The sequence below is a fragment of the Mustela putorius genome, unplaced genomic scaffold, assembly GCF_011764305.1.
Source record: "Mustela putorius furo isolate JIRA1106 unplaced genomic scaffold, ASM1176430v1.1 tig00000151_pilon_pilon_pilon, whole genome shotgun sequence".
NCBI lineage: Eukaryota > Metazoa > Chordata > Mammalia > Carnivora > Mustelidae > Mustela > Mustela putorius.
The window spans coordinates 12817404-12843539 of NW_025421296.1; the positions used below are offsets into that span (position 1 = coordinate 12817404).

At 40.1% G+C, this 26136-nt stretch overlaps 1 protein-coding gene across 1 annotated transcript in view; it reads right to left on the bottom strand.

Annotated features, from left to right (window-relative positions):
• RGS20 (regulator of G protein signaling 20) overlaps positions 1 to 23098 on the bottom strand; it is a 78020-nt gene extending 54922 nt beyond the window's left edge. Inside the window, exon 1 of the mRNA XM_004768820.2 lies at positions 22901 to 23098. Coding sequence (XP_004768877.1) covers positions 22901 to 23051 — 151 coding nt within the window. The 5' untranslated portion in view covers positions 23052 to 23098. The remainder of the gene's footprint in view (positions 1 to 22900) is intronic.
• Between the last annotated feature and the right edge of the window lie 3038 nt (positions 23099 to 26136).

The following is a 26136-nucleotide window of genomic DNA, read 5'->3' on the forward strand; positions in this document are numbered from 1 at the left end:
CTATGAACCTTCCCCACCCCCTAAAGTGCCTAGAGCTCTCCCTGCCAAGTCACTGAAGTTGGACTTGGTTACTAGGTTCCAGTGTGGGAAGTGCTTAGGAGAGAATCGATTAGTGTCAGAAGACTGAGCAATCCCAGACGTAGGCTGGGTGGAAGAAGGGACTGGCTGATTTGACCTGGGTTGTGCTGGTTGGTGTGGGTGGGTTACCAGGACTGTGTTGGGTGTCATGAGTGTGCACTATGCAGGGCCCCTTTCTGCACTCTGTGTGTCCATCTTATTCTCAGGAACACAGGGCTTTACACCTTCCACTTGTTGTTTAGGATATCTAAACTGCCAGTGTAAAGGTAAAATCATTATTATTTTCTTTGAAAGTAGAGGGAAGCATTAATTTAAAAGTCAGAAGCCCGGGGTTCTAGGCTGAGCCTTGCAACTAACTCCACAACTAACCTTGGGAAAGTCTCCTTATTCTTTTAATTTATCTGCTTCATTTATAGAGTAAAGGGATTGAACTCAGTGGCTTCTTAAGGTCACCTGCCTTGTCAGGCTCTCATTTTTGAGCTCTTAGAGCTTCTTGGTCCACTAACCTTCAGAGAAGCTACAATTCAGAACCTAACTCAGCCAATTCAAACAGCTCCCTCAAGTAAAACAAAAAGACAATTTAATCTGTTTGTGAAAAACAAGAGTGGCGGTTGCCAAGAAGATTGAAGGTGGAGGCGGGAAGCAGCTAATAAAAGTGACAGGGTGGCTAGGCGCTGAACGGGGCTGGGCGAGCGGGGCGGGAGTCCCAAGGGCGCAGCGGCCGCTCTCCAGGGTCCTGAAGGCGGGAGACGCCGAGGGCGGCCTCCGTGGGCTTGGCTAAGTTCCCCAGATCAGCAGTTGCCAGACCCGGCATGTTTTCTTTAGGCGGTGGAAGTCTTGGGGGAAGCGACTGTTGGGAGGGATGGAGGAAACCTAGCAACCCATTCTCATTCATGAGGCCCTTTCTGGGAAGCCGCCGAAAGTGTTGGCGGCTTTCGGTCGTTTGTATGCCCTCGGGGAAAGAGTGGAGCTTGGTTTGCATTTCCGAGTAAGTTCACACAGTTTCGCTTCCCTTATACCTTTTCCTGGAGAATGGAGTCTTTCTCCTAGTATTTTCATTCTCCCAGTTCAGATGCTTCTCTCCCCTCCCCGGCTTTCTGGCACCACGTGTTTATTTTAGGGAATGGCCCTGAGAGCCCCGGGAGGCTTCTGGAGAAGTGCCAACAGATCACTCGAGGCGGGGAGGAAAGGAGAGATTTGGAAAACGCTCAGAGCCGGCCTTGGCGCCCACCTTTCGTCTCGTCGGGGAGGAGGGCAGGGGACCAGGCCTTTGCTCTGGGGTCGGTGTGTGTGCTTCGCCGGCTTCAATAGAGCTCGAATGCCGCGGGCAGCTGGGCTGGGGCGGTTCGCAGCTAACTTCGTGCGCACCTGCCAGCTGCCGCCGCCGCGCCTGCCCCGAGTGCGCTGCTGGATGGCTGCAAAACCTAAGGGGATGCGAGCACCGAGGCCTCAAGGACCCCATGCAGAGGAAGTCGAGAAAGAACTGGTTCAGCCCCTGGCGACCCAGAGCTTAACTAAACCCACCGGCGACCCTTCCCAAACAGCCTTCATTCCACGGCTTGAGCAAAGCTTAAATCCCTGAAAATGAGTAGCAGGCATACTTCTGGGCGGCATGCCGCACTCCTAGGGCCCCGAAGGAAGCTTCAGGGAACTTCCTTGGGTCCCCGAATTTTCGTCTCCAGCTCGTATTTTCAAATGGTTTCTTGCGAGTATGTGAAGCGGTAACCTGACCCTTCTCTCTTCTTCCCTCCCAAGTCTCTTGCACGCCCCTTCTCCCGTGCACGCTTCATTAGGCATTTCGCTTCGGTCCTTTGCTTCAGGACAGAGACGCTTGTGAGGAAAATAGTGGAAATGTTCAGACAGAATAAAAGTCTCAAACTCAGCCTCAGAAGCACAACGTCCCGGCTCCACTGCTCCTTTGGAGACATTCAGCTTTTACCCTTCCCTAGACTGGTCTTTTCTTTCAGGATCAGCAGCCTACTCTCCAATTCTGGCTGCTGTCTGGACACACTCTGCAGTCAGAGCAAGTCTGGGCAGGGGCTACAGGCTTCCCTAACAAGCAGGGATCTGAAGCATGAGAAGGGCAGAGTGCTGAAATCTGACTTCCTCTGGCCCTCCTGGCAAGGACAGAGCTCTGGGACTATCAATGTACCACAAAATTTGATCTGAGAAAAGTTATCTGAGGAAAGACCTTCACCTACCCGCAGTGCTCCAGAGATCCTTGTCTTCCTTCTAGACCAGATTCTAGATGACTGAGGATTTCAGTAATATTGGCCACAAAACAGAATCATCTTGGAATCTGTATTCCTGAAAGCACTGCTCCGTAAGGATCCAGAAGACTTAGGGAATACTTTATAAAGATCGAATATCCACTACTTAATGAATCAGATTGTCTACTGAACCATGCAGAGAGGGAAAAAAAACCCACCACACCCAAATGTACAGAAAAATCTCATGCCTTTAAAAAGGCAAATTTGAAAATTTTCATTCACCCCTCAATAGTCTTTCATAGAAGAAGCATCCAGGGCAGGATTAAATACTTTTTTTAAAAAATCTTTATTTTTTAAGTTTCTTTTCAGTGTACCAGAGGATTAAATACTTTTAACCAAAAATTTCTCAGAGCTTTTAGAATTAAAATCACAGAATGGAATTTGAATTTAGATTTAATTTTATGAAAGGATCTATTTTTTTCCACCCTGGACTCTTAAAAAAATTCTGTTTACTTTGGTCTAGGTATATTATACGTTTTAATTTTCCATTATTTGGAGAAACAATTCCTTCACTTGGATATAAGAATCCAATTGGCAGTGATTTAAAACTCCACTGGCAAGTCTTTGCCTGTGCTGACTATAAAGCAGATTGGAAAATGGCAAGATATAATAGACAGATCATGGATATTAGAGTCACAGATTAATATTAGTTTGAGGCCAACCAAACTATTAATAACATGTTTCTATTAGGGTTCATTTCAAATCTTGATGTTCTTAGTGAAAGTACAACTGTTAAAAAGAATATCTCATAATTAGTTTTGATTTCATCCATTCTTTTAATACCTTTTTAAGTGGATCTATGCCTAGGACTTATATAAGTAGATGTCACATAATGAGCATTGATAGTGGGGAAGGTGTGACTAGGAATGGAAGTGGAGGGGACCAGCAATAAGGGCTACTTAGGTGACATGTATGTCTGGAAAAGGGAAACACTGACGGTTGTCTCCTTTCAGAGATAACTGGGCCCTCTGCCTTCCTGCTGGTGGTGGTAACTGAGTGAGGAGCTTAAGATAGGAGTTGGGTCTTTATTTGAATATATATACATATATTCGTTTGAATTATATGCAACACTGAACTTTTGATTTTCTCTTGCAGACTTTCCTCCATTTCAGTGAATGGTAACTCGATCACTTTGTTCAGTTCAAAAACACTGGGGTATCCCTGCTTATATTCACAGCTATCTCTCTGTGTTATTGACTGAATTGGGTCTCCCCCAAAATCATATGTTGAAGTCCTAATAACCCCCAGGACTTCAGAATATGGCCTCTTTCAAAATAGGATGATAGTCCGTATAATTAGGTAAGTCATGTTAGAATAGCATGGGCCCCAATCCCATATGACTGGAGTCCTTCTAAAAAGGAGAAATTTGGACACAGACACATGCACCAGGAGAATGCCATGTAAAAATGAAAGCAGAGATGGAGGTGAAGAATCCACAAGCCAATGAATGCCAAAGATTGCCAGCAAATGGCCAGAAATGAAAAAGAGGCATAGAATAGATTCTCCCTCCAAAGAAATCTGGCTATAGGATGAAAACATAGAAACCCTGCCTCGGTTTTCAGCCTGTTGATATACCCTGCAGATTTTAGATCCAAGGATGAAATATCAAGTCTCACCTGAATTTCCAACCTGCTGGTTTGCCCTACGGATTTGGATTTGAGACTTGCCAGCCAACACTCCTGAATGAGTCAATTCCTTAGCTGAATCTCTCTCTCCTTTCCCTATCCCTCTTTCCTTCCCCTCCCCACTTCCTTCTCTCTCTCTCTCTCTCTGTCTCATCATCTGTCGATCATGTACATGTCCTGTAGGTTCTAGTTCTTTAGAGAAACTTGACTAATACTCTCTGGTACAGTTCTTATCATCATTAACCTGGACTATTGAATTTTCTTCCTAGTTGGTATTTCTACTTCCCTTTTGCTTTATTTCCCCTTAATATTGAAGACAGGATTTTTCTTAAAAATGCAGGTCAGGCTATGTCACTCTCTAACTTCAGACTTTCTATTGGCTTCTTATTTCAGAGTACAAACCAAAGTCCTTATATTAGTCCTCAGTGCACAACATGAATGGCCCTGTCCTACCACGAAGATCTCTTCCACTTGTGCAGCTACTCTTGCAATACTGATTTTGCACAGCACTTTTTACTATTTGGCATACTACGTATTTACTTCTTTATATGACAAAAGTAGCAACTTTTTCTCTTTTGTTCATTGCTATGTCAGTAGGGTCTAGAATAGTGCTCAGTCCTTAAAGTGCTCAGTGAGTATTTTTTGGGACAAATGAATGCAAAAACAAGCTCAAATATTAACCACTCATAAAAAGGAATGGAATTCTGGTACATGCTACAACATGGAAACCTAAAAAACTTGCTAAGTGAAAGAAGCTGGACACAAAAGGACAAATATTATATGCTTCCACTTATCTGAGGTACCCCAAATAGGCAAATTCATGCAGATAGAAAGTAGAATAGTGATTACCAGGGGCTGGGGGGAGAGAATGGGAAATTACTATTTGATGGATGCAGAGTGTATGGGTTGAAGGAAGAGTTATAGAAGTAGTGGTGATGGTCCTACAGCCTTCTGAATGCATTTAATGTCTCTGAATGATACATTAAAAACTGGTTAAAATAGTAATTTATTTATATTATTTATAATTTCCCACAGTTCAAGAAAACATTAAAAACTCTTCAAGGTGTGAGCTCAGAGGAGCCTGAGAATGTCCACCCCGTTGGGAAAAGCAGCTGAGTAAATCACCTGATTCTGCCAGAATCTCTTGGGGTTCCCTCGCTTTGATTTTTGCTTCCCTCAGCTAAACGTGCTTTCAAGATAGATACTGCCATCTCCCATTCTATTCTAGAATGTAGGGGGACACAGCTTGTGATACGTAGAGGTAGAAGGAGAATAGCTAAAGGAGGGTCCAAGAAAGGTCTTGCACGCCAGTCATTTCTTCATCCTTTCAGCAAATATTTATCATGTGTCTCTTCAGTATCAGGCTGCTCTAGAGGCTCTGGAGTCAAAGTGAGTGAGGAAGAAAATGATCTGTTCTTACAGTGTGGTGAAGGAGGGGGTAGTAAGAATCTATGTAGACTGAATAGGACAAGTAAGTCATGGCAAGGATTTTGGATTTTATTTTAAAAGCAATCAGAAGTCACTGAAATGTCTTAAGCAAGAAAGTGACAAGATCTGATTTATGTTTTTAAAAGACTCTTTTGATGCTTTGTATTGAAGTGAATTGGAAGGGGACACGCTTGGAAATAGTGGAAACAGGAGACTTTGCAATGGTCCACGTGGGAAAAGTTGATGACTTGGACAGTAATGGGGATAAAATACAGAGAAATGGACAGACTGAGATATGTTTTAGAGAGAATTAATTGCACTTCAGGTAGATTGGATGTGCAGGCTGAGAAAAAGGGAATCAAAGATCTTACCCAGGTGTTTTGAGATGAGCAGCTGGGTGGGTGGCTTGCTGAAATGAGGAAGACGAGGAGGGAAATCAAGGAAGAAAATGATCTTCCTTGACGGGGTACCTGGGTGGCTCAGTGGGTTAAAGCCTCTGTCTTCAGCTCAGGTCATGATCTCAGGGTCCTGGGATCAAGCCCCAAGTTGGGCTCTCTGCTCAGCAGTGAGCCTGCTTCCATTCCTCTCTCTGTCTGCCTCTCTGCCTACTTGTGATCTCTGTCAAATAAATAAATAAAATCTTCAAAAAAAAAATCCTGGTAAACATATTTTGTAGATGCCTATAAGTCATTCAAATGGAGCTGCTAAATAGGTTGTTGTAAAAGAGGCTTGAGCTCAGGGTAGAGGTCTGGGTGGGAGTCCAGGAGAGATGTACATTTAGGAGTCATTAGCATAAAATGGTATTTAAAGCTATTGGAATTGGGTAAGATTCTAAGAAAAAGATGAAAAGATAGAATAAGATTGAATCAATTTAAGGAGTTTGAACCACATCCAGATGGAAATGGGGAGCCACTGACAAAACTTAATCAGGGAGTTAATAGGATCAGGTTTGTATTTTAGAAAGAATCTCTCTGTCCTATGATGTTACTTAGAGGCAAGCATGACTGGAAAGAGGGATGAGGGAACATGGTGTTCCAATAATTTTTGGGGAGATGGTAATGACTTGATTTAGGTTAATGTTAAATAGAGTAGAGATAACTAAATTAATAGATCAAGAGATAACTTTGAATAGTGAGAATGAAATGTGGGAATTGATTAGACGTGTGAAATGAGGACAAGAGCAAGGTCAAGGGTTCTGCCTCCCAAATTGCTAGTTCAAAACCGGGTGGACGATGGTACCCGTTTTTACTGCGATAGAGAACCTAGGAGAAGAAGAGTTTGGGCAAAAGTGAAGACAATTGTTAATTTTGAAGTGCCTGCTAGACATGTAAATCTGCATGGTCAGTAGACTTTTGTAAGTTCATGTGTGGACTGCAGGAGACAGAGCCTGAGTGGAGTCACCAATCCATAAGCTGTCTTAGAGTCCTTGGGTTCCATGGTGTAGTGGTTAGCACATCTGCCTTACATAAGCTGTCTTAGAACCTTTGACGCTGCCCAGATTAGCCACGGAGAATGAGTCCAGTGAGAAGAGAAAAGGACCAAAGATGAAAACTTAGGGAACTTCCAATTTTTCAGAGTCAGTAAAGGGAGAGAAATTTTTTAAATGAGACTGAAAGGGAACAGCTAGAGAAGTAGAAGAAAATAAGACAAAAGGGACATCATTTGTCACGTTTCAGACTCTGGTTAGATGTCATGTCATTTATTTCTCTTTGTAACCTGCAGGCAGTTATTCATGTCCTCTCCATTTTACAGAAGACTACATTGAGACTCAAGTGAAATAACTGGGTCAAAGACACTCATACAGAAAATAATAGATCAAGTTTGAAGGAATTTAAACAAACCTTGGACTATGAAGTTTCTACCCTTTGATTGTTCCCAAAAGGAACCAATCCTGTGTGTGTGTGTGTGTGTGTGTGTGCGCGCGCGTGCACCCCCTTGTACATATATTTGTATATATGTGTACTATCTCTAGGAGGATACAAAGAAGCTGCTAAGACTGAAGAGTGGTTGCCTTCGGTGGATCAGGGAGTAGAGGCTGGAGACTGGCCAGATGGAGACTAACTGTATTGTCTACACTGTAATGCTCTGTATTTTTGTAATAGAGTCTGCAATAAAGACTTGGCTCCTTTTCTTTCTTTGTTTCTTTCTTAAATGCTTGACTGCTGACAACTTTCAGTCCCCACTACTCTCCTTTTCTTTCTGCCTCATATTCGGAAAAACTGATAGGACAGCCTCGATGCTTTCTCTTTTGGCACGTGCCGGGAGTTCAAGTGATGGAGGTCGTGACTCTTGCAGAGGAGAACCCTCAGTTCCAGCCCCACCATAAAATTCTAAGCCACTCTCCTCTTTCTGTTCTCTTCAGCCATTTTTGGACCGGTTAGCAAGCAACCTGACTTGCTCTCCTCAGAGGGCCTCGTTATGGGAGTAATACATCTCTCTATGCCCTCTTGGTATTTATGTGGCCTCATTGGTCTGGACAAGAGAATCAAATTGGGGGTGTATGGGTGGGAAGGCCCATCTGCCTATGTAGGGGTGACCACAGCAATTGTATTAGATGACAAATGTAAGACTGGACAAGTCTGATTTTGAATATTCCAATTCAAAAATACAAGTTAGCCAGGACATTTTTAAATGGTAAGAATTTAAAAAGGCCCATGTCCCAAAGTCTTAAGATTTTAAGATCCATATGGGCCTTCTCCTCCATTTTTCTTATCTGTTAGATCATTAAAAAGGCTGAGAAGGTAAAGAAAACTAAACTAAACTAAGACTAAAATGAACTAAAATCTGTGCTCTTTCTTCTATAATATTCTATACCTCTAGAGATCAGGAAGGGAGTTATTATGTAAAATATAAAATTAAAAAGAAAAATTCAAAATTAATTTTTGAAATTTTAGTGATCTTTTTCTGGGATCTCCAGCTCTATAAAAATTGCATTTGTCCAAACTACCATATTTTAAAAAATCATGCATTCTTACAATTAAAAAAATATATATGCATATATATATGTATGTGTGTGTGTGTGTATATATATATATATATATATATCTCCAAGCAAGCTATTCCTGAAGTATAGTAAGCCGTGCTCCAACAAAATCCCTCCTATATTTTGCATACTTCCTTGCATCATATTTTTTACATATTTTACCCTGATGTGCAAACACTTACAAAATGTTCTCATACATGCATCTCTCTACTCACCACCCCCTTCCTCATTGCTCTTTGGTCAGGAAGCTACAGACCAGTGAGCTCAGATGATATCTGTTAGGCTGGCAAGGAGCGGAACTGGGCTACAGACTGGTGCTTCCTGACGGGTGCTTCTTGAACCACATCCAGGAGACTTGGTCATTATTTACTGATGTCAGTAATGAGGATTGACAGTGGCAGTCATCAAGGACAGCAACAATGTTGATCCATATCTCCGAATGCCTCCGATGGCAGCTAAATGTAAAGTACCTTCGACCACTTTCTTTCTCTTAAACTAAAATTCCAATTTCCCTTCCTTCTCACACCCAGCAAGTAATGAGAATTCCATGCTTCCAAACTACCACTGGAGATTGAATTCACGACTTCAACTCTACAGGCTTTGGGTCCATCGATCACATGGCTGCTCATTCTCTACTTCTCTGAGATCCTAAAAGGGCTATATAGCTTTATAATAGCCCAATTTACCTAAAGCTAAAGAACAGTATTTCAAGCACCAACAGAGAAGTCCCTAAAATTTTAGATACTGAAGAATACACACCAGAGTGAAGTTTCTGGGAGAACCTGCCTCCCAGGTGTCAGACACCTTTGGTAAGTTAAATCCTTGGAGTGCAGAATATTGTTATTCTGAAATGAAATACAATATAGTTGAAACTCTGTATAATTTATAAAGTTCCTATTTAATTATTTATTTTTTTCAAGAAAGCTTCTAGTCTTAGTGCAGCCAAGCTTTGCACAGTGATTGGCAGAGTCCGATATAATTGTAAATCAAACATTTGTTTTTCAGATCACATGCAGTTTCTCTTAAGAAGATATGGAACAGGTCACCAAGGATTCCTATTGTAATATTTCATCCTAAGGCTTTTCAATTTTTTAATTCAATTCAAGGATTGGTGTCAGTGACTATGAGAAATGAAAAACCCTGCCATTGAAATCCTAAGAGCTGGTGGAAGCAAACAAAATCTTGAACAATGTAAGCGTGAGAGATGCAGGGGACGGGGCTGCTCGCATAATCAGAAGTCTTCTTTTTCTTATGTTGTCTGTCTACAGAAGTTTCCAGCACTGCTTCCATTTGAATGCTAACATTTTTCAGGGGTTCTGTTGCTCCCCCGGGGTGCCTGGTGGTGGAGGGGAGAAGGGAGAAGGCGGATAAAATCAGAGCAGTGGAAAAGCCGCAGATGGAGGAAGGGGTGGCGGAGTCAGGATTCGGAAGCCCTACCAGCCATATCCCTTGTGACTTAGGGTAAGTGTGTGCTCACTTGGGCTTTTCCCTTCCTGCCCAGGGAAACTGTTCCTTTCCTGCCCAGGCAGATTTAGTGAAGATGGTCTCTAGGGCTTCCAAAGAGCTGATTTCTGGGTTCATTGTGGGACTCATTCTCCTATACGTAATCACTTTCCATTTTCCTCTCTTGGGATTCCCTCCCCAAAGGAGGAGGCACACACACTCACACACACACTCACACACACACTAACCCTATACCTTAGAGAAGAGAAGCAGAGCAGAATCCCCAGGGAGCTCTGGAGCCCAGCATACCTCCCCAGGCAAGCACTTAACAACATCCCCTCTGCGACTTCCCCAGCTCACTTAATTAAATTACAGCATTCTCCTAAACAGTTTCCCACCTTGGAGCCTGTGCAGCACTTAGGTCCCCTCTAACCTGTTCCCCACCCTGCAGAAGGAGGGATCTTTCTAAAAGGCAAGTGTGATCACATTACCCACTCCCCACTTCCCCTGGCTCCAATCACTGGCTCCTCATTTCTCTTTAGGCCCTAATACAGCATGCAGATCTTTTATGATTCGATTTGTACTCTTTCTCACTCTTTGTACTTCAAGCTCCAATCATATTAAGGTTCCTCGGTTCCTAAAAATCCCCTTGTTCATGTTCATTCCTGGCTCTTTTTATAAATTCTCCTTCTGCTGAATCATTACCCATTCCTAATCTGCTTCTCCTCTTTTATCCTAAGGCCATCTCTTACTTAGCCTTCAAGTCTCAGCTTAGATGCCATTTCCTCCAGGAAGCTCTCCCAGGTTGGGCTAGCTGCCCATATTCTTTCTCTTGTCACAGCATTTCCTGCACTGAATTGTAATAGTTTGTGAGGGTCAGGACTTTGCCCTTATACAGACCTGTGTCTCAGAAAAATCTAAAGCAGTACTGAGACATAATGTGTGTTCAATCAATAGTTGTAAATGAATGAACTTAAACATGATGTGATCTGGAGTTGGTAATTGTTGAAGCTGGTAATGTGTCAATCAGGTTCTATTATGCTATTATTTACTATGCAATTATAGAGAAGCCCAGCATTCCAGGCATCCTCTGGCACTTTCAAAGCCTCCTCCTTTTCTGTGCAGTCTTGGCCAAAGGCCAGGTTATAACTCTGCTTGCTCATCCATCAGAAATGAATTGGTTTTTAGATACATGAAACCACGAAGAAGAGAGGGAAAAAATGGATACCTTTGGAAAGCAATTTTCTCTGCTTTTATGTATATTTGACATTTATTGTAATAAGAACATTTTTTAAAAAAGATTTCATTTATTTATTTGAGAGACGGGAAGCATGAGTAGGGGGAGGGATAGAGGGAGAAGCAGGCTCCCCGGGATCATGACCTGAGCTGAAGGCAGACACTCAACTGACTGAGCCATCCAGGTGCTATAATAAAAATATTTTTTTAAAACATGATTTTTAACTTCTAAACAACATACCTCAAATCTTAATTGCAACAGACAAGAGAGCAGGGTAGAAGTTGCCACAATTCTACGTGCAAGCCTCCTAGGTATAAGGTTTATTAAAATGCCTGTTCAGAGAAGGTGTGATGTGAAAGGGAACACAGGCAGGTCTTCCTAGAGGAGCCTGTCTTCCATTTGTCCCCATGGTCCCAGGCCGGATCCACCAATTTCACACTGGTGGAGCACAAAAATCAACAAGCAAGATGGCAAGAACAAGGGGAGACATTGTTCGGTCCAAAGTGGAAATTTGTGACAGGGCTCAGGAAGGCAGCATGAGCTTTGTAGCTTTTCCAGTGGTTCCTAATAAACCAGGCTTTGTGTGAGTCTCACCCAGGCTGCACAGGGCCCTGTACTAAGGCTTTCTCTTTCCTCTGGCTTGGCTGCTGGGAAACTTGTTAGCTCTCACTGATTTCTTTGAGTTGGACACCACTGAATTGGATTGCTTTGCTTTGCATTTTAAAAGGGGTATTTTTCTTGAGGAAGCTGGAAGTTGGCACAGACTTGAAATTTCATATTTTGAGACCATCCAGAATCCACAACTATCATTAATTTCCTTCATGGCACTTGAGACATTTGGCTGAATAAAGATTCTAATAACAATCTTAGCTTAAAGGGGTAGAGAAACTCAGTATTTTACCCACGTGGTGGGAATAAAGTAGGAAAATAATACATTTCTTCTACTACTAATCAGTTAGCAAACCAGTATTGACTGGGCTTTTAGATGTGCCCAATATGAGTGAGGCTCTACCTGTAGATGGGAATAATTAGATTAACTGTTTTGGGGGAAACTGGGTACCAAACAAGCATGGGTTCCCCAGGACAGCAGCGCAGGACCAATGGGAAGCCTGGACCCATGGGTGCAGATTGTTTTTTAAAAGTCAAAGTATCTGATTAAAAAAAAACTAATAAAATTACTTGCGAGAGGTATTATTGTCTTGATTTCATAGACGATAAAACCAAGACAAAGAGAATTAAACCTGACTTGGACCTGAATTAAAAAACCAGTTCTGGACAGTACAAAGACATTGCTTTTATGTCATCCTATTGCCTGGTTTGCACCTGCATAACCAAAAAGATGCACACGACTGAACTTCAGCTAGGATAAAGGATGTCTTCAAGGAATCAGATTTCTGTCCCTTACATCTGAGCCTCAAGCTTCACTGGCTTGAGATCCTGCAATACTGCAATGCCCTCCAGGTGTCAGCATTTACTGTTCTTTCACTCCCTTAGGCCTTACTGTTACAAAGTATTAGGACAGAAAAGCCCATCTCTCTCCTGGGTGCCTCAAAATGTCTGGGCATGAGGTGAAGGGTTATGTGCCATGAGGTAAGGATGCTGCTGAACACTGAATCTTGACTCCATGCAAATATGAAAATGTCCTGAGCCCTCTGCTGCTCTGATTTTCTAAAACCCAAAGGTATCCATTTTTTCCCTCTCTTCTTCGTGGTTTCATGTATCTAAAAACCAATTCATTTCTGATGGATGAGCAAGCAGAGTTATAACCTGGCCTTTGGCCAAGACTGCACAGAAAAGGAGGAGGCTTTGAAAGTGCCAGAGGATGCCTGGAATGCTGGGCTTCTCTATAATCAACAGCAGAAGCCGGTGCCAGATGCAGCCGGGATTTGGACCAGGCTGGAGTGTGGCTTCTGACGAAGGACCAGAAATAGCCCCAAACACCAGGTCTGTCTTCTGCTCAGCTTCCACATATACCACATTACACTACTGCAAGGTCATTCTTGTGGATCTAATATTACCATTCCCTGTAGATTTTGTGAGTAGGAACAATCTAAGAATTCCTTTACATCTAAGTGCAAAAGAATTTGGACTTTATTTTTTTTCCTAATAAGAGAGACTGGGCCAGAATGAGACAATGAAGTGCCTTGGGGATTCCTGGAATTGTGGGGGAAGGGTCTAGGATGAGAGGCAGGGGAAACAGCGAGGGTTGCAAACTTCTGTGACTTCTCAGGCTGGTCCATGCTAATGGACACGGTGCCTGAGAGACCTTCTTTTGCTTTCTGTCCCTCATACCATCTGGATCTTCAACTTGCCCATCTCAAATGTTGTGAAAAATAGAAGACAATCATTGGTCTCCCAAAGCCTGGACTCCCTCAGGGGCCAACACATGATGGAAGTTGCCTGCTTTTCTTTTCTAAAATTGCCACTTTTGCAAAGGTGAAGCTTACTGACCTTAATGGTACCAGCAAGTTGTTAAAAATAGTTAGTTGGCCTCTATTTTAAAAGAGAAGACAAACATGAAAAAAGGAAGCCATAATTGCTGGCTTTTATTTGCTAATCATATGCCTGTCTTTCAATCTATCAAATGAGTTCTGTAACAGAATTATCTATGTAATTAAGTGCATGTGTTCCTTGAATAATGCTGCTGGTAGTACAGCTCTCACTTCAACTGAAAACTTCAAAAAATATTCGCTTTGAACATGTGATATTCTGGGAAAATTGTCAGAAAAAAGTCTTAAAGAAATGGGGTCCAGTCTAACTTGCAGAAACAGAGAGAGCAGATTTATCATGGAATGCAGAAATGTGTGAAACTGATAATATCAGATGTTTGATCATTTCTTTCTAGTAACGTTTTATTCATTCTATTTGGTCATTTCTGCTCAACTATTCTTTCACAACCTCAGGCAACCTTTAATAACAGTTTATAGGTAAAAATATTCATGGAGGGACACCTGGGTGGCTCATTCTTTAAGCATCTATCTTCTGCTCAGGTCATGATCCCAGGGTTCTGGGATTGAGCCCCATGATGGGCTCCCTACTCAGTGGGAAGTCTGTTTCTCCCTCTCTCTCTCTCTCTCTTTCTCTCTGTCAAATACATAAATAAAATCTTTAAAAAAATATTCATTTAGCTGTGTCTCTGGATTACTGGATGACCCGCACTGACTGGAGGGAGCACAGAGGATCACACAAAAGCCTCACAGTCCCCCATGTCTGGTGAAGGTGGGGGTTTGTCTGGTGATTCTAGACTTCAGTTACTTTGGGGCCTGCCCACAGATCTTTGCTAAATTGAGGATAAATGGAGGAGATGTGTGGATTTATCTCTGAAATGTGATTATAAACCCTGCAAGTGATAGATACAAAAATGCCAGATTTCAAACGCCTAAATTAGCACTATTTCCTTCGAGTGTCATCGTTACTTTGGGAGGCCATATGCTGGTTCAAAGTTGCAGTCTCTCAAAACATGCTGGTCAGCTCCTCTAAGATGGTCTCTCAGCCTATAGAAGGGCCAGAACAGATTGATCCAGGAGTGGATACCAGACTTATACTGGGCCAGATTCTCTCTCTTGGGAACTGGAAATGAGAACATGGAGAGGCAGTGATGCGAGTCTGGTTTTTGGTGCTGAGCTGTCTTTCTAGCACCTTCCATGGACTCCTAGCCTCAGGTTTCTGAACGGCCAGACTCCTGCCTTCCTGCTGTTTCCTTTTATCTTCTGGTCATGGACGGTTTGAACAGGCAGTTACCAAAATGTGTTGAGATTATGCTTACGATATTTGAGTATTATTGCAGATAAGAATCCGTGGAATGCTCTATCACTTGAAAATGAATCCTTCGAATTTTTAAGGCTGAGAATTCAACATTATGTGAGCACAATATATTCTTATGGGAAAACATATCTGGTTACATCACTGGTGTCAAATTAAATTACTTATGTAGTCTGCAATCTGGGTTCCATTCTTGAATATTTGAAATATATTCCAATAGTCACTGCACATTTTAAACTAAATATTATCTGTCAGCCTGTGTACTTCATTTTAAAATTTCTTTTTTCAGTCATTTTATATGCAGTAACTATGAAGCCAGTCTGTGGACATTTCTAAAATAAACTTCCACATTACAAGCCTAATCTGAATTGCTTTTGCCCACAGAGGGAAATAGATGGTTCGTATAGAACATATGACAACAAGTTTCCTGTCAGAGGCTCCCAGTGGTGCGGTGCATAAACAATGAATCTGGGAACACTGAAAAAAAAAAAAAATTTAAGACGTTAAAAAAAAAAAAAGAGGCTTCCAGTGAAGTTCATCTACATCTTCGCCTTCCAAGAAGGCAAAATTTAATGTAAATTTCCAGAGATATTTGCAGTGATTTTACAGTTTTGTGAAGGCTGGCTTGATTTTTTTTTTAAGTTTATTTATTTTCTTTGTAATCTCTACACTCAATGTGGGGCTCGAACTCACAACCCTGAGATCAAGAGTCACATGCTCTTTTGACTAAAACAGCTGGCTGCTGATTTGATTTTGAAAGCCAACAACATGATTTTTATGAGATCTTTTGAAAAGGGGAAATGAGACTGAGACACCTATTTTTTCCTAATCATTAATTAAACATCTGAGCATTATAAGATTTATGAAAAAAAACCTGAACTGCATAATGAGGCCAAGCAGGAATTTCACAGTATGTTTTTAATGCTTCTAGACAGGATCTTTTGCCACTTTTATTTTATTTTTAGTTTTTACTTATTATGATTTTTTTCTTAGGATCTTTTGCCATTTTTAAAGATTTTTCTGAAAGGTCAAGATCAGTTGTGCTATCCAGTGACCGTGTGAAGTGTGTGCTAACAGCTCCTACTGTGGTAATAAAGAGATAAATGGGTAAATTGTACTTATGTACTTGGGTATCTATTTGTTGTTTAATTTCAAAGGGTAAAATCTAAGCTCCAGTCTGAGATTTTAAAAAAGTCTTTTTATTATGTTAATTTTCAAATAAAAAAAAAAACCCAGAGCAAATACACTCATCAACTCTCATATCCATCACTCAATATCAACATATTGCCCATTCTGCTTCATCTCTTACTTCTCCTTACTCCCCAGATCCCCTGTTATTTTAAAGGAAGTCGAAGGTCATATGTCATTTCCTCTGAAAGCATTTCCACTTGCCTCTTTGGGACTTAAAAAAAAAAAAAAAGCAGAACCACAGTTTCTTCTGACTTCCTTTTACTGGACAGGATGAGTAGGGCAGTTGTTTTTCCTTTTCTCTCTTCCTCTCTTCGTGTCTGTGAGTTTAATTTGGAGCTGTAAGACTCGTCCCTCATTCATTTCATTTCTCCATTCTTTTTAGAATATAACTCAACTTTTAAAGAATAATCACATTTTGCAGTTCCTTTTTACATCAAATATCTCCATCTGAGTGACTGTTTCAATAATTACCATCAATCCTTCCTACCTGTGGCTTCCTTATTTTTCATTGCTCTGAAACATATTTTCATGTGACTTTTCCCGGAAGTGTGGCTGTGTCATAATCTGTACACTTGCATATCTTAAATGTCTTTCTCTTGAGTTAGGGCATGAATGACACTGGCTTATGAATAATTCTTGGGATGTAAAAATGTGTTCTTTAAAGCTCTCTTGCTATAATTCAATTATTTTCAGTTATTTAGTCAGAGGACTATAAGGTGAAGATCCTTCTTGTTTCCTTTTAGGTAACCTTATTTTTTCTCCCTCTGGATATTTACTGAAATGCCTTAATTTTTTAAAATTGAACATACTATGAGGGTATTTCTAGGGTTAGTTCTATTTCCATTAAATTTGCTTATAATACTGTATGTTTTATTAGATTATTGTCTGAAATCTTTATTACATTGGGAATATAAAATTATGTTTAAAGAAAACTTGATTATTGCTGTTTCACCTACTCAGATCCCACTTTTATCTGTTTCCTTTATGTCCCTAAAGTGAGTTTCCAAGATATGACCTTCCTCTCTATTATGTCTTCATAATTTTAGTTTTATCTTTCTCCTCCGTGTTGTGATCAACTTTTTTTCTTCTCTCTTCTTTTTTAAGATTTTATTTATTTATGAGAGAGAAAGACAGTGAGAGAGGGAACACAAGCAGGGGGAGCTGGAGAGGGAGAAGCTGGCTTCCCAGGGATCAGGGAGCCTTATGCGGGGCTGGATCCTAGGATCATGTCCTGAGATCATGACCTGGGATCATGACCTGAGCCAAAGGCAGACGCTTAGTGACTGAGCCACCCACGCACCCTGTAACCGACTTTCTTAAATATATTTTTCTATTTTGACCTTAATTTTTGTGGCATCCAATCAGCTGTTAAATCCCCCTCCCTCCCTTTTTAAATCAATGACTAATTGTCTTATCTCCATTAAGACTTACTTTTTTTGGTGACACCTCTCTAACTTCAGAAATGCAACATCTTCTTGAATATAACACAGGTATATATTAATTAAAATTCTCCCTCTATTTTCTACAGGAGTATGCCATGGTGGTACAGTCAATGCCAGCCCAGAGCCAAAGCTGCCTGTAGCAGCAGGAAACATTCTGACTCAGTAGGCAGAATTTCCCGACAGTGATACAGGCATGGGGCTGCCGTGACACTTGGTTATGAGTAATCCTTGGGACATAACTATTTTTTCTTTAAAGCTCTCTTGCCATAAATCAATTGTCTTCAGTTACTTAGTGATTTGGAAGATTATAAGGTAAGAAGAGAAACACTATGTGGGTTTTCCACTGAAGTGGTAGTGTCCTGCCCTTGTATAATTAGGACTCTCTGTGGCCCCAACCACTGTACTTTGGAAGTCAAGAAGTATTGTGCTAAACGAAATAAGTCAGAGAAAGATACCGTATGATTTCACTCACAGGTGGAACTTAAGAAACAAAAAAATTAACAACAACAATAATATTATTAATAATAAAAGATAACTATACTCCTTTTTTGCCTCATCTAGAACACCCTACAGCAAGTATGGGAGGATTGCCAATTAATATTTGCCTGCTAACTGTGGGAGATATAATCACAATGAACTTCCAAGGGAAACTTTTTCTGAAGAGGTTTGTCAACATCTCAGGTGTTAAACTAGTTACTACAGAGTTCTTTTCAGAGGGCCTTAAAAAACAAGAACAAAATTTGTCCTTCTTATTGAACTTAACTCACAAATGGTGGGAAGACAAATTTTCTCTTCTGAATACATTAATGTTAAAGTATTGGATACCAGAAGCACAATTCCTTTTTACTAAGATTTTTTTTCCTTCTTTTTTAAAAATCCTTTTGGATAAAAATGGACAATGGACAAAAGTCCATTGTCTTTGTAGCTACCTTTTGGGGCCTTGACATTGATTTTTCTCCTTTTAGCATATAACATCTTTTTTTTTTTTTTAAGATTTTATTTATTTATTTGACAGAGAGAAATCACAAGTAGATGGAGAGGCAGGCAGAGAGAGAGAGAGAGGGAAGCAGGCTCCCTGCTGAGCAGAGAGCCCGATGCGGGACTCGATCCCAGGACCCCGAGATCATGACCTGAGCCGAAGGCAGCGGCTTAACCCACTGAGCCACCCAGGCGCCCCAGCATATAACATCTTAAAACAAGTGCTTTGATCAGCTGCTCAAGGAATCACGTGTCTGGAACAGGTGAGCAGTTAGAAGCCTGTGCTCTTAGAGGTGCACTGATGGTAGAATGATACAAAAAATTGCTTTTTGGAGGGGCGTCTGGCTGGCTTAGTCCATAGACAATGAGACTCTTAATCTCCAGGTTTAAAAAAAAAATGATTTTGTGGGAACAACTTTCTTGTCTAAGCTCTGACCATGTTTATTACTGAAGAAGAATGCATTGACACATACATATCAGTCTCTATCGATAGAGGGATTTGACCTCTTGTCAGTGTGGCTTTAATGTTTTCTCTCTCATGTCTGTCACTTAGGAAGAGTGATTGGCCCAGGGGATACCCTGTCTCCCACTTGCACTCCTTGTCCTAAATGAAAGGAAGCAAAAGTCCTGATGGAGAAAAAAAATTCTGCTGGAGATGGGTGTGGGGGTGTTAATTTATTTTGTAGTAAATTAGTGGCCCATGTTGGGGCACTTCGGGCTGAATGCACAGGGAAAACACTATTAAGAACGTTGGCTTCAAGCCTATGAAATTATAGCCTTCTTTCTAAATCACTATCAGAAGCTATTGAATTAGTAATAAAACCAGTACCAAACAAAACAAAACACTAGGTTCAAATCCCCACTCAGATGATTTCACACATGTAACCAACACTATTTCCAAGCCTGTTTTCTCATCTCTAAAACAGGTCTAATGACACCGCGGCTACTGACCCAGTGAAATTGCTTAAGGACCCAAATGAAAGAACAATTGAAGAACCACAACAATAAATGTAGGCAATACTGTGCTGGTATCATCAGTCTAACTGCCTTTGTTTTCTTTTAACTGTTTATTTTGAGATAATTAGAGATTCATAGTAAGTTCCAAAAGAGAATGTGCAAAGTGTTCCCAGGCACCTAGTGCTCAGTTTTTCTAATAGAAGCTGCATGGCTTTTGTAGAGTATCAGACCCAGGACACTGACATTGGTACAATTCATAGAGCTTGTTTAGATTTCCCAAGTTTTACAAGCACTCGTGTGTGTGTGTGTGTAATTCTAAGGAATTTTCTCACATATCTACATTTGTGTAGCCATCACTGAAATCAAGATAAAGGACTATCCCACCACCACAAAGTTCCCCATTCTACCCCTGTGTAGTAACATCCACCACCTTCTCTGTATCCTAATCTTTGGCAATACAAATCTGTTTTCAATTTCTATAATTTTATATCAAGAATGTTATATAAATGGAATCACACAGTATTTGACTTTCACTCTGTATCATTCCCTTGAGATTTATCCAAGGGACATGTCTCAATATTTCATTTCTTCTGTATATCAACAGTTGATTCTTTTTTGTTGCTTCATAGTATTTCATAGTATGGATGCACCACAGTCCTTCATTTGTCCCTTGAAGGACTTTTGGGTTGTTTCTGTTTTGGTTGTTGTGAAGGAAGATGCTGTGAATATTGGTGTACAGATTTTGTGTGAATGTGGGTTCTCATTTCTCTGGGCTAAATGCCCAATTGTGAAGTGGCTGGGCCCTAGGATCCTTGCATGTTTGGTTTTGTAAGACACTGCCAAATTGTTTCCCTGACAGGTTGTACCATTGTGCATTCTTACTAGGAATGTATGGGTGATCTAGTTTCTCTATATCCTTGCCAGCACTAGGTTTTTGTCAAATTTGTTTTTTTAAGTGGAGCCCAATGCAGTGTTTGAACTCATGACCTTGAGATCAAGACCTGAGCTGGGATCAAGAGTCAGATGCTTAACCAACTGAGCTACCAAAGCACCACTCACTGGTTTTCATTTTAGCTATTCTGATAGGTGTGTAGTGATGCTTTATTGGGCTTTTACTTTGTGTTTTCCTAATGGCTTTGATGCTGACTATATTTTCATGTATTTATTTGCCATCTGTATATGCTCTTGGATGGAATACTTGTTCATTTTCTTTGCCCATATTCTAGTTGGATTTTTTGTTATTTTATTCTTGAGTTTTGTGATCCTTGATATATTCTAAATTTAAGACCTTTGTCAGATAAGGGTTTGTAACTATTTTCTCAAAGTCTGTAGTTTGTCTTTTTAATCCTCTTAACAGGGTTCTTGGCAAAGCAAAAGTTTATTTTTGATGTTTTGAGGTTCAACTTACTAATTTTTCCTATATAGACTATACTTTTGGTGTCTAAGAACTCTACTTAGCTTTAGCTCACAAAGATTTAAAATTTTTTTCCTAAAAGTTTTATAATTTTACTTACAGTTGTACATTTTATAAGTCCATGATGCATTTTGAGCTAATATTTATATAATGTGTGAGGCTTAGGTGGAGGATTTTTGAAAGTTTTTATCACTGGCTTCTGGACATCTAGACACATTCTAGCTCATGCTCTCCCTGTCTACTTTTCTATATTTCTAGACATTATTTCACTTCTCTCTTAAATTTCATCTCTCTCACTCTTTCATTAGGCCATTTTCAGTTGTTTTACTCCGTATCAGTCATATATCATCTCTATTTCTTATTGCTTTCCTGATCAAAACAATGTAATCACATAGATATAATCTACTATTGACATGAGTCATGCCGATAATATGATAATTTGATAATATGTTGATATGTTTGTCTTTCCCAATATATTATAAGTCCGCAAAGAGGAAGGAGGATATCTTCCTCTTTCTCGAAACCTAGCCCAGGTTTTGCAAATAGTAAGGACGCTGTGCTTTTTGTAGAATAAAAATGCATTGAGTTCTACTATCCTTATATATGTAGAAGAGGAACATGTTCACCTATATGTGTATCTATATCAGATGCAAAATAAAAAGAATTTTTTGAGGAGGCAGAATTGAGTGGCGAGGTCAGTAGCAACCCAAATCGATCACTCCTGACTGCTCGAACCTGCTGTTGTACAGGCTGGAACTTGTTTACTTAGGTGAGTGAGGTCAAGATTACAGGTTGGATTGCCCAGTGCTGGTAGTGCATTTAATTCCAGGATGGTGTGGGAAGATATACCGCTGATTCTAAAAACTTTCCCAGTGTATTTGCCCATGATTCTGTCTAAAGCATACCCCTCGATACAGTTAGAACTTTGAAATGATATGCGTGTACACATAATATATATATATGCACACATAAAGCATACCTATGTTGTTTTTGCTCTCTGTTTCCTCAGAGTAGCTCTAAATTCCACCTTTCAGAAATCTCTTTTGCATGGGTTCCATACATTTAGGTATAGATGCCTGTTAATTAAGGACTTCCAGCCAGTGTATCCATTTCGTTGTAGTTTCCTAAAGACCTAGTGCTCAGGTGATAATAGGAGCTGTGGATTATCGCATATTATTTGTTCACATCTGTCTGAAAGCTCAAAACTGAAGGTCAGTACCTTTCTACATTTTTCTTCTTCCTGTACCAATTGGTTAAAATAAGATGTCTGACAATAAATCATGATTATTATCAGGATATGAGCCATGGCACAAGGACAGATCAATTTTTTTTTTTTTTGGTCTTAAAGTATTTAGATAGGTTTGCTGTAATATGATTGCAGTGTATAATTCTGAGGTCTGATTATTGGTAGGCATTAACACATGCCCATCCCCCTCCACTCTGAATAACCTTTTAGAGATGATTCTATTCATAGTTAAGAGGATTTACAGACTTAAACTGCAAAGATACTACACTGAGCAGGGACATTGTCACTCTTCAGGGAAATAATGTTATCTATTGGTAGAAATTCATGCTTAGAAAATTCACCACAGGAAACTATGAATTTAGGAAAAGCATCCCTTAGCTTCTTAATGTTCTTATGTTCTTGTATTATTTTATCAGTTTTTCCCTTGAGCAATTTTTGTAGAAAGCAATCTATAATTTTTCTTTCATTACTATAAGGGATATAATTTTTATTTCAGAGAAAAACTTCTGAGCCACAATAGCTGCAGAACATCAATAGTCAGAAAAATCCATGACTATGTCTCCTGCTTTTTAAAACATTACCTCCTGAAGCAAGCAAGCAAACAAACAATACATAAGCATTTGTCTGGACAAGAGAAACCGTTTAGGTTGGAGAAAACTGGACAGAACTGATAATTATTATCAAGGTTCTAGTTTTTCTCTTGGGGTTGGCTTGAAAATATTTTGATAAATCCTCAATAAGACAGAGGAACAATACTATGAAAGCTTCCTTATGGTTTTATATTCTTTTTGCATAAACCTTTTCTTTGTCAAGTAAGGGTCATGGATTGTGGAAATCATCTTACCTTGACCTTGGTGCTGCCTTCATTTTCCACGGTTTGGTGAATGTTTGCTTTATATCCCTCAGCCCTAGGCAGGGGCAGGAATTGCTTCCATGCAGATGGCCTGGAGAAATGTTTCTGGAGGCACTCTTGGTTGTCTTGGGAAGGGCTGGGCATGTTTTTACAATAAAGTTCCAAATGAATCCTGCAGCCTGATTTTAACAACACTGGCCCCGGTCCACTCTATTTCTCTTCGTTCGGCTGATGCTGGGCCATCTGTCAGTCAGTTGGGGACCTCCCTGGAAAGTTACACTATCTGAAGCAAAAGGATTATCTGTTTTGTGGATCAGCAGTTTATCTGCTAGTGTTCTATTCCAGGTAGAGCCTCCTATTTTTGAATGTCTAGGTATGTTATGACTGCCCCCTACAGGCAGCAATGAGCTCTTAATTCAAACTTAATCCTAAATCAAAATGGAAAGAAATGATAAAAGAGATATATTGTTTAGGATATAATGACAAAGGGAATAGATCGTTTTGTAAAATTCTGAATTAGTCATGTTGTGACATGACTAATGTGACAGGGACTAGTACCTGGGCTATGCAATACAGAGGCAGGTGGTCCACTTAATCTAAGCAGGTTTTTTGAAAGGTCATTTCAGCAGCAGTCAGCTTTGTGGCTAGAAATGTGTGCTAAACTCATACCCAAACTGAAGACCAGGATTATTACACCTTAGTTGATATCATGTAGGATTAAATTGATTTTTCTAATGAAGTAATTAATCATCTAGTGATTAAGCCAAGAGTTGTCTTCTAACATGGTACTTCACATTTGTAAAGTGCCTTATAAATAAAGATTATTAAACAGAATGCAAAAACGTAGAACATAATACCTTTCTCTCAAGGGATACCTAATTCTCAAGTAGGCCTTGCTGGGTCACAGAGGTAAAGACGTAGATGTGTATTACGGGGGTTATGAACTGGAAACCTTTCCTTTTGTAAAATGACCCCAAGCCTCCAGAATTGGTATACAAAACAGACACAATCCCTATCAACATCTCACCTTCCTTTTTTATTTTCTTTCAGCTTCTTTTTTTTTTTTTTTTGCAGAAATTGATAGGTTGATTTTAAAATTCACCTATGACGTGGGAAGGAACCCAGCATATCCAGATGTGTTCCTTCATCTTTTCCTCCACTCTTCCCTTGTCCCGCTCTTCCCTTCTCTCCTCGCTCTTTCTCCCCCTGGTCTCTTTTCCATTTCTCCTTTGTTTTCCCTCCTCTTCCATCACCCCTCCTGTTGCCCCCTCCCTCCTCCTCCCTCCCTCCTCCCCCCCTCCAGCCCTCTCTCAGCCAGCCTCCCCCTCCTCCTCTCCCCAGGTTATCTGCTGAATTCCACACACGCCTGCACAGACGGGATCAATCCAAGGCTGCCTTGCCTTCAGCTTATCTCTGCTCCAAATGATTGATTTTCCCTCTTTAAGAGTAATTTGCTGGTGAATTCCCTGTATTGCAAAAACCCCTGTGAAATCTAATTCAATCTGATCGGCAGCTGGCACTTTGGGGAAAGAATACTAGAGAGCTGTCAATTAAAAAAAAAAAAATCTCATAAAAAGAAGAACAAAGTTGGAAGATTCATGTTTCTCAATTTTAAAAGTTTTTAAAACTTTTAAAATTTATTATAACTTAATACAACTTATTAAAACTTATTATAAATTCACAGTAATTAATATTGTGGTACTGACATAAGGGTAGACATATAGATAACAGAATAGAACCGAGAATCTGTGAATAAATCCATATATTTATGATCACTTGATTTTTGAGAAGTTGCCAACATAATTCAACAGAGGAAGGAATTGTCTTTTCAACAAATGGTGCTGGAAAAAGGGCTAACTAGAGGTGGAAAAATTAAGTTGAATTTCTACCTCACACCACATAAAAAACGAACTCAAAATAAATTTAGCCATATATGTGAGAGATGAAACTACAAAACCATTAGAAGAAAATGTAGGGGTAAATCTTTGTGACCCTGATTTAGGCAAGGCCTTCTTACATACAACAATGAAAGCATGAGGGACAAAAGAAAAACACAGGTAAACTGGACTTCAGCAAAATGAAAAACATTGATTTTCAAAAAACCTGATCAAGAAAGTGAAAAGATAACCCCAAAACAGAAGAAAATATTGTAAATCACATATACAGAGTTAAAGAATTATATCCAGAATATGTAAAGAGTTCTTACAACTAACAAAATAAAACAAAATTTAACTGAAAATTAATGATGTGTTTAAATAGACATTTCTCCAAAGAAGATATACCAATGATCAATACAGCCACTCTGCAAACTAGATGATTTGTGTTTCTCTTTTTCTTTAATGATGTCACTTAGGTCCCCCAGCATTTTTCTCTTGCTCCAGCTTTCATTTTTGCACCATCTATTGTGGTATCAAACCATGGAGGAAATCTTTCAAAAATTGCTAAGTTCTCTCTAGCACTTTCTCCATGTTTGCAAAAATTCTTGTGTTTGGAAACTTCTTTCTAGTTAACAATCATTTATATGAAAATTCTTCATCTTCTTATATTTAATTTGATAACTTTATCTAGATCTGCTAATAAAGCAATGCAAACTCAGATCCTAGTAAAAATTATTTTTTCATATTTGAGGGGTGTGTGTGTATAGTGGCACAGTAGCATTGATCAGCCTTCCCTGGCATTCTGTGTAAACCAAGTTTCTGGGGACTACAGTGAGAGGAATCAACATGAAAAAAGAATTTTACTATCTGTCAAAGTTGAGTAAAGTACTTATTAGCATATATGTATTTATTTTGCATTATCTCAAGTAAAAGGACATCTCCTAAAGGGTCAGTGTAACAGGCAGGACTGAGGGACTTGTGACTAGGAAGCAAAAACAGCTCAGAGTGGGGTCAAAGGAGGGAGGTTAACGGACTATTAATCTCGATGACCTTAACTTGGTTGCTATTCATGAGAGTGGCAGAAAGCTGGTGGATTGACAGCCGATTGAGTAAGTGTTAATGGAGATGAACAGACAAATCCTAAACCTGGAGGAGCCCAACCAACACTCTTCCTTCATGCAAATGAGGCTGATGGTATGCAGGTCCAGGGAGGGAATTCCTTACAGGGGCCCATCTCAGACAGTCATGGAGGATCAAGACAAGGGAGCTCTCCAAGATTGCCCAACTTGTCATAGCTCACATTGTGGATCACACTCGCTCTACTGGTAGGATAGGCAGACTTCGGTCTCTGT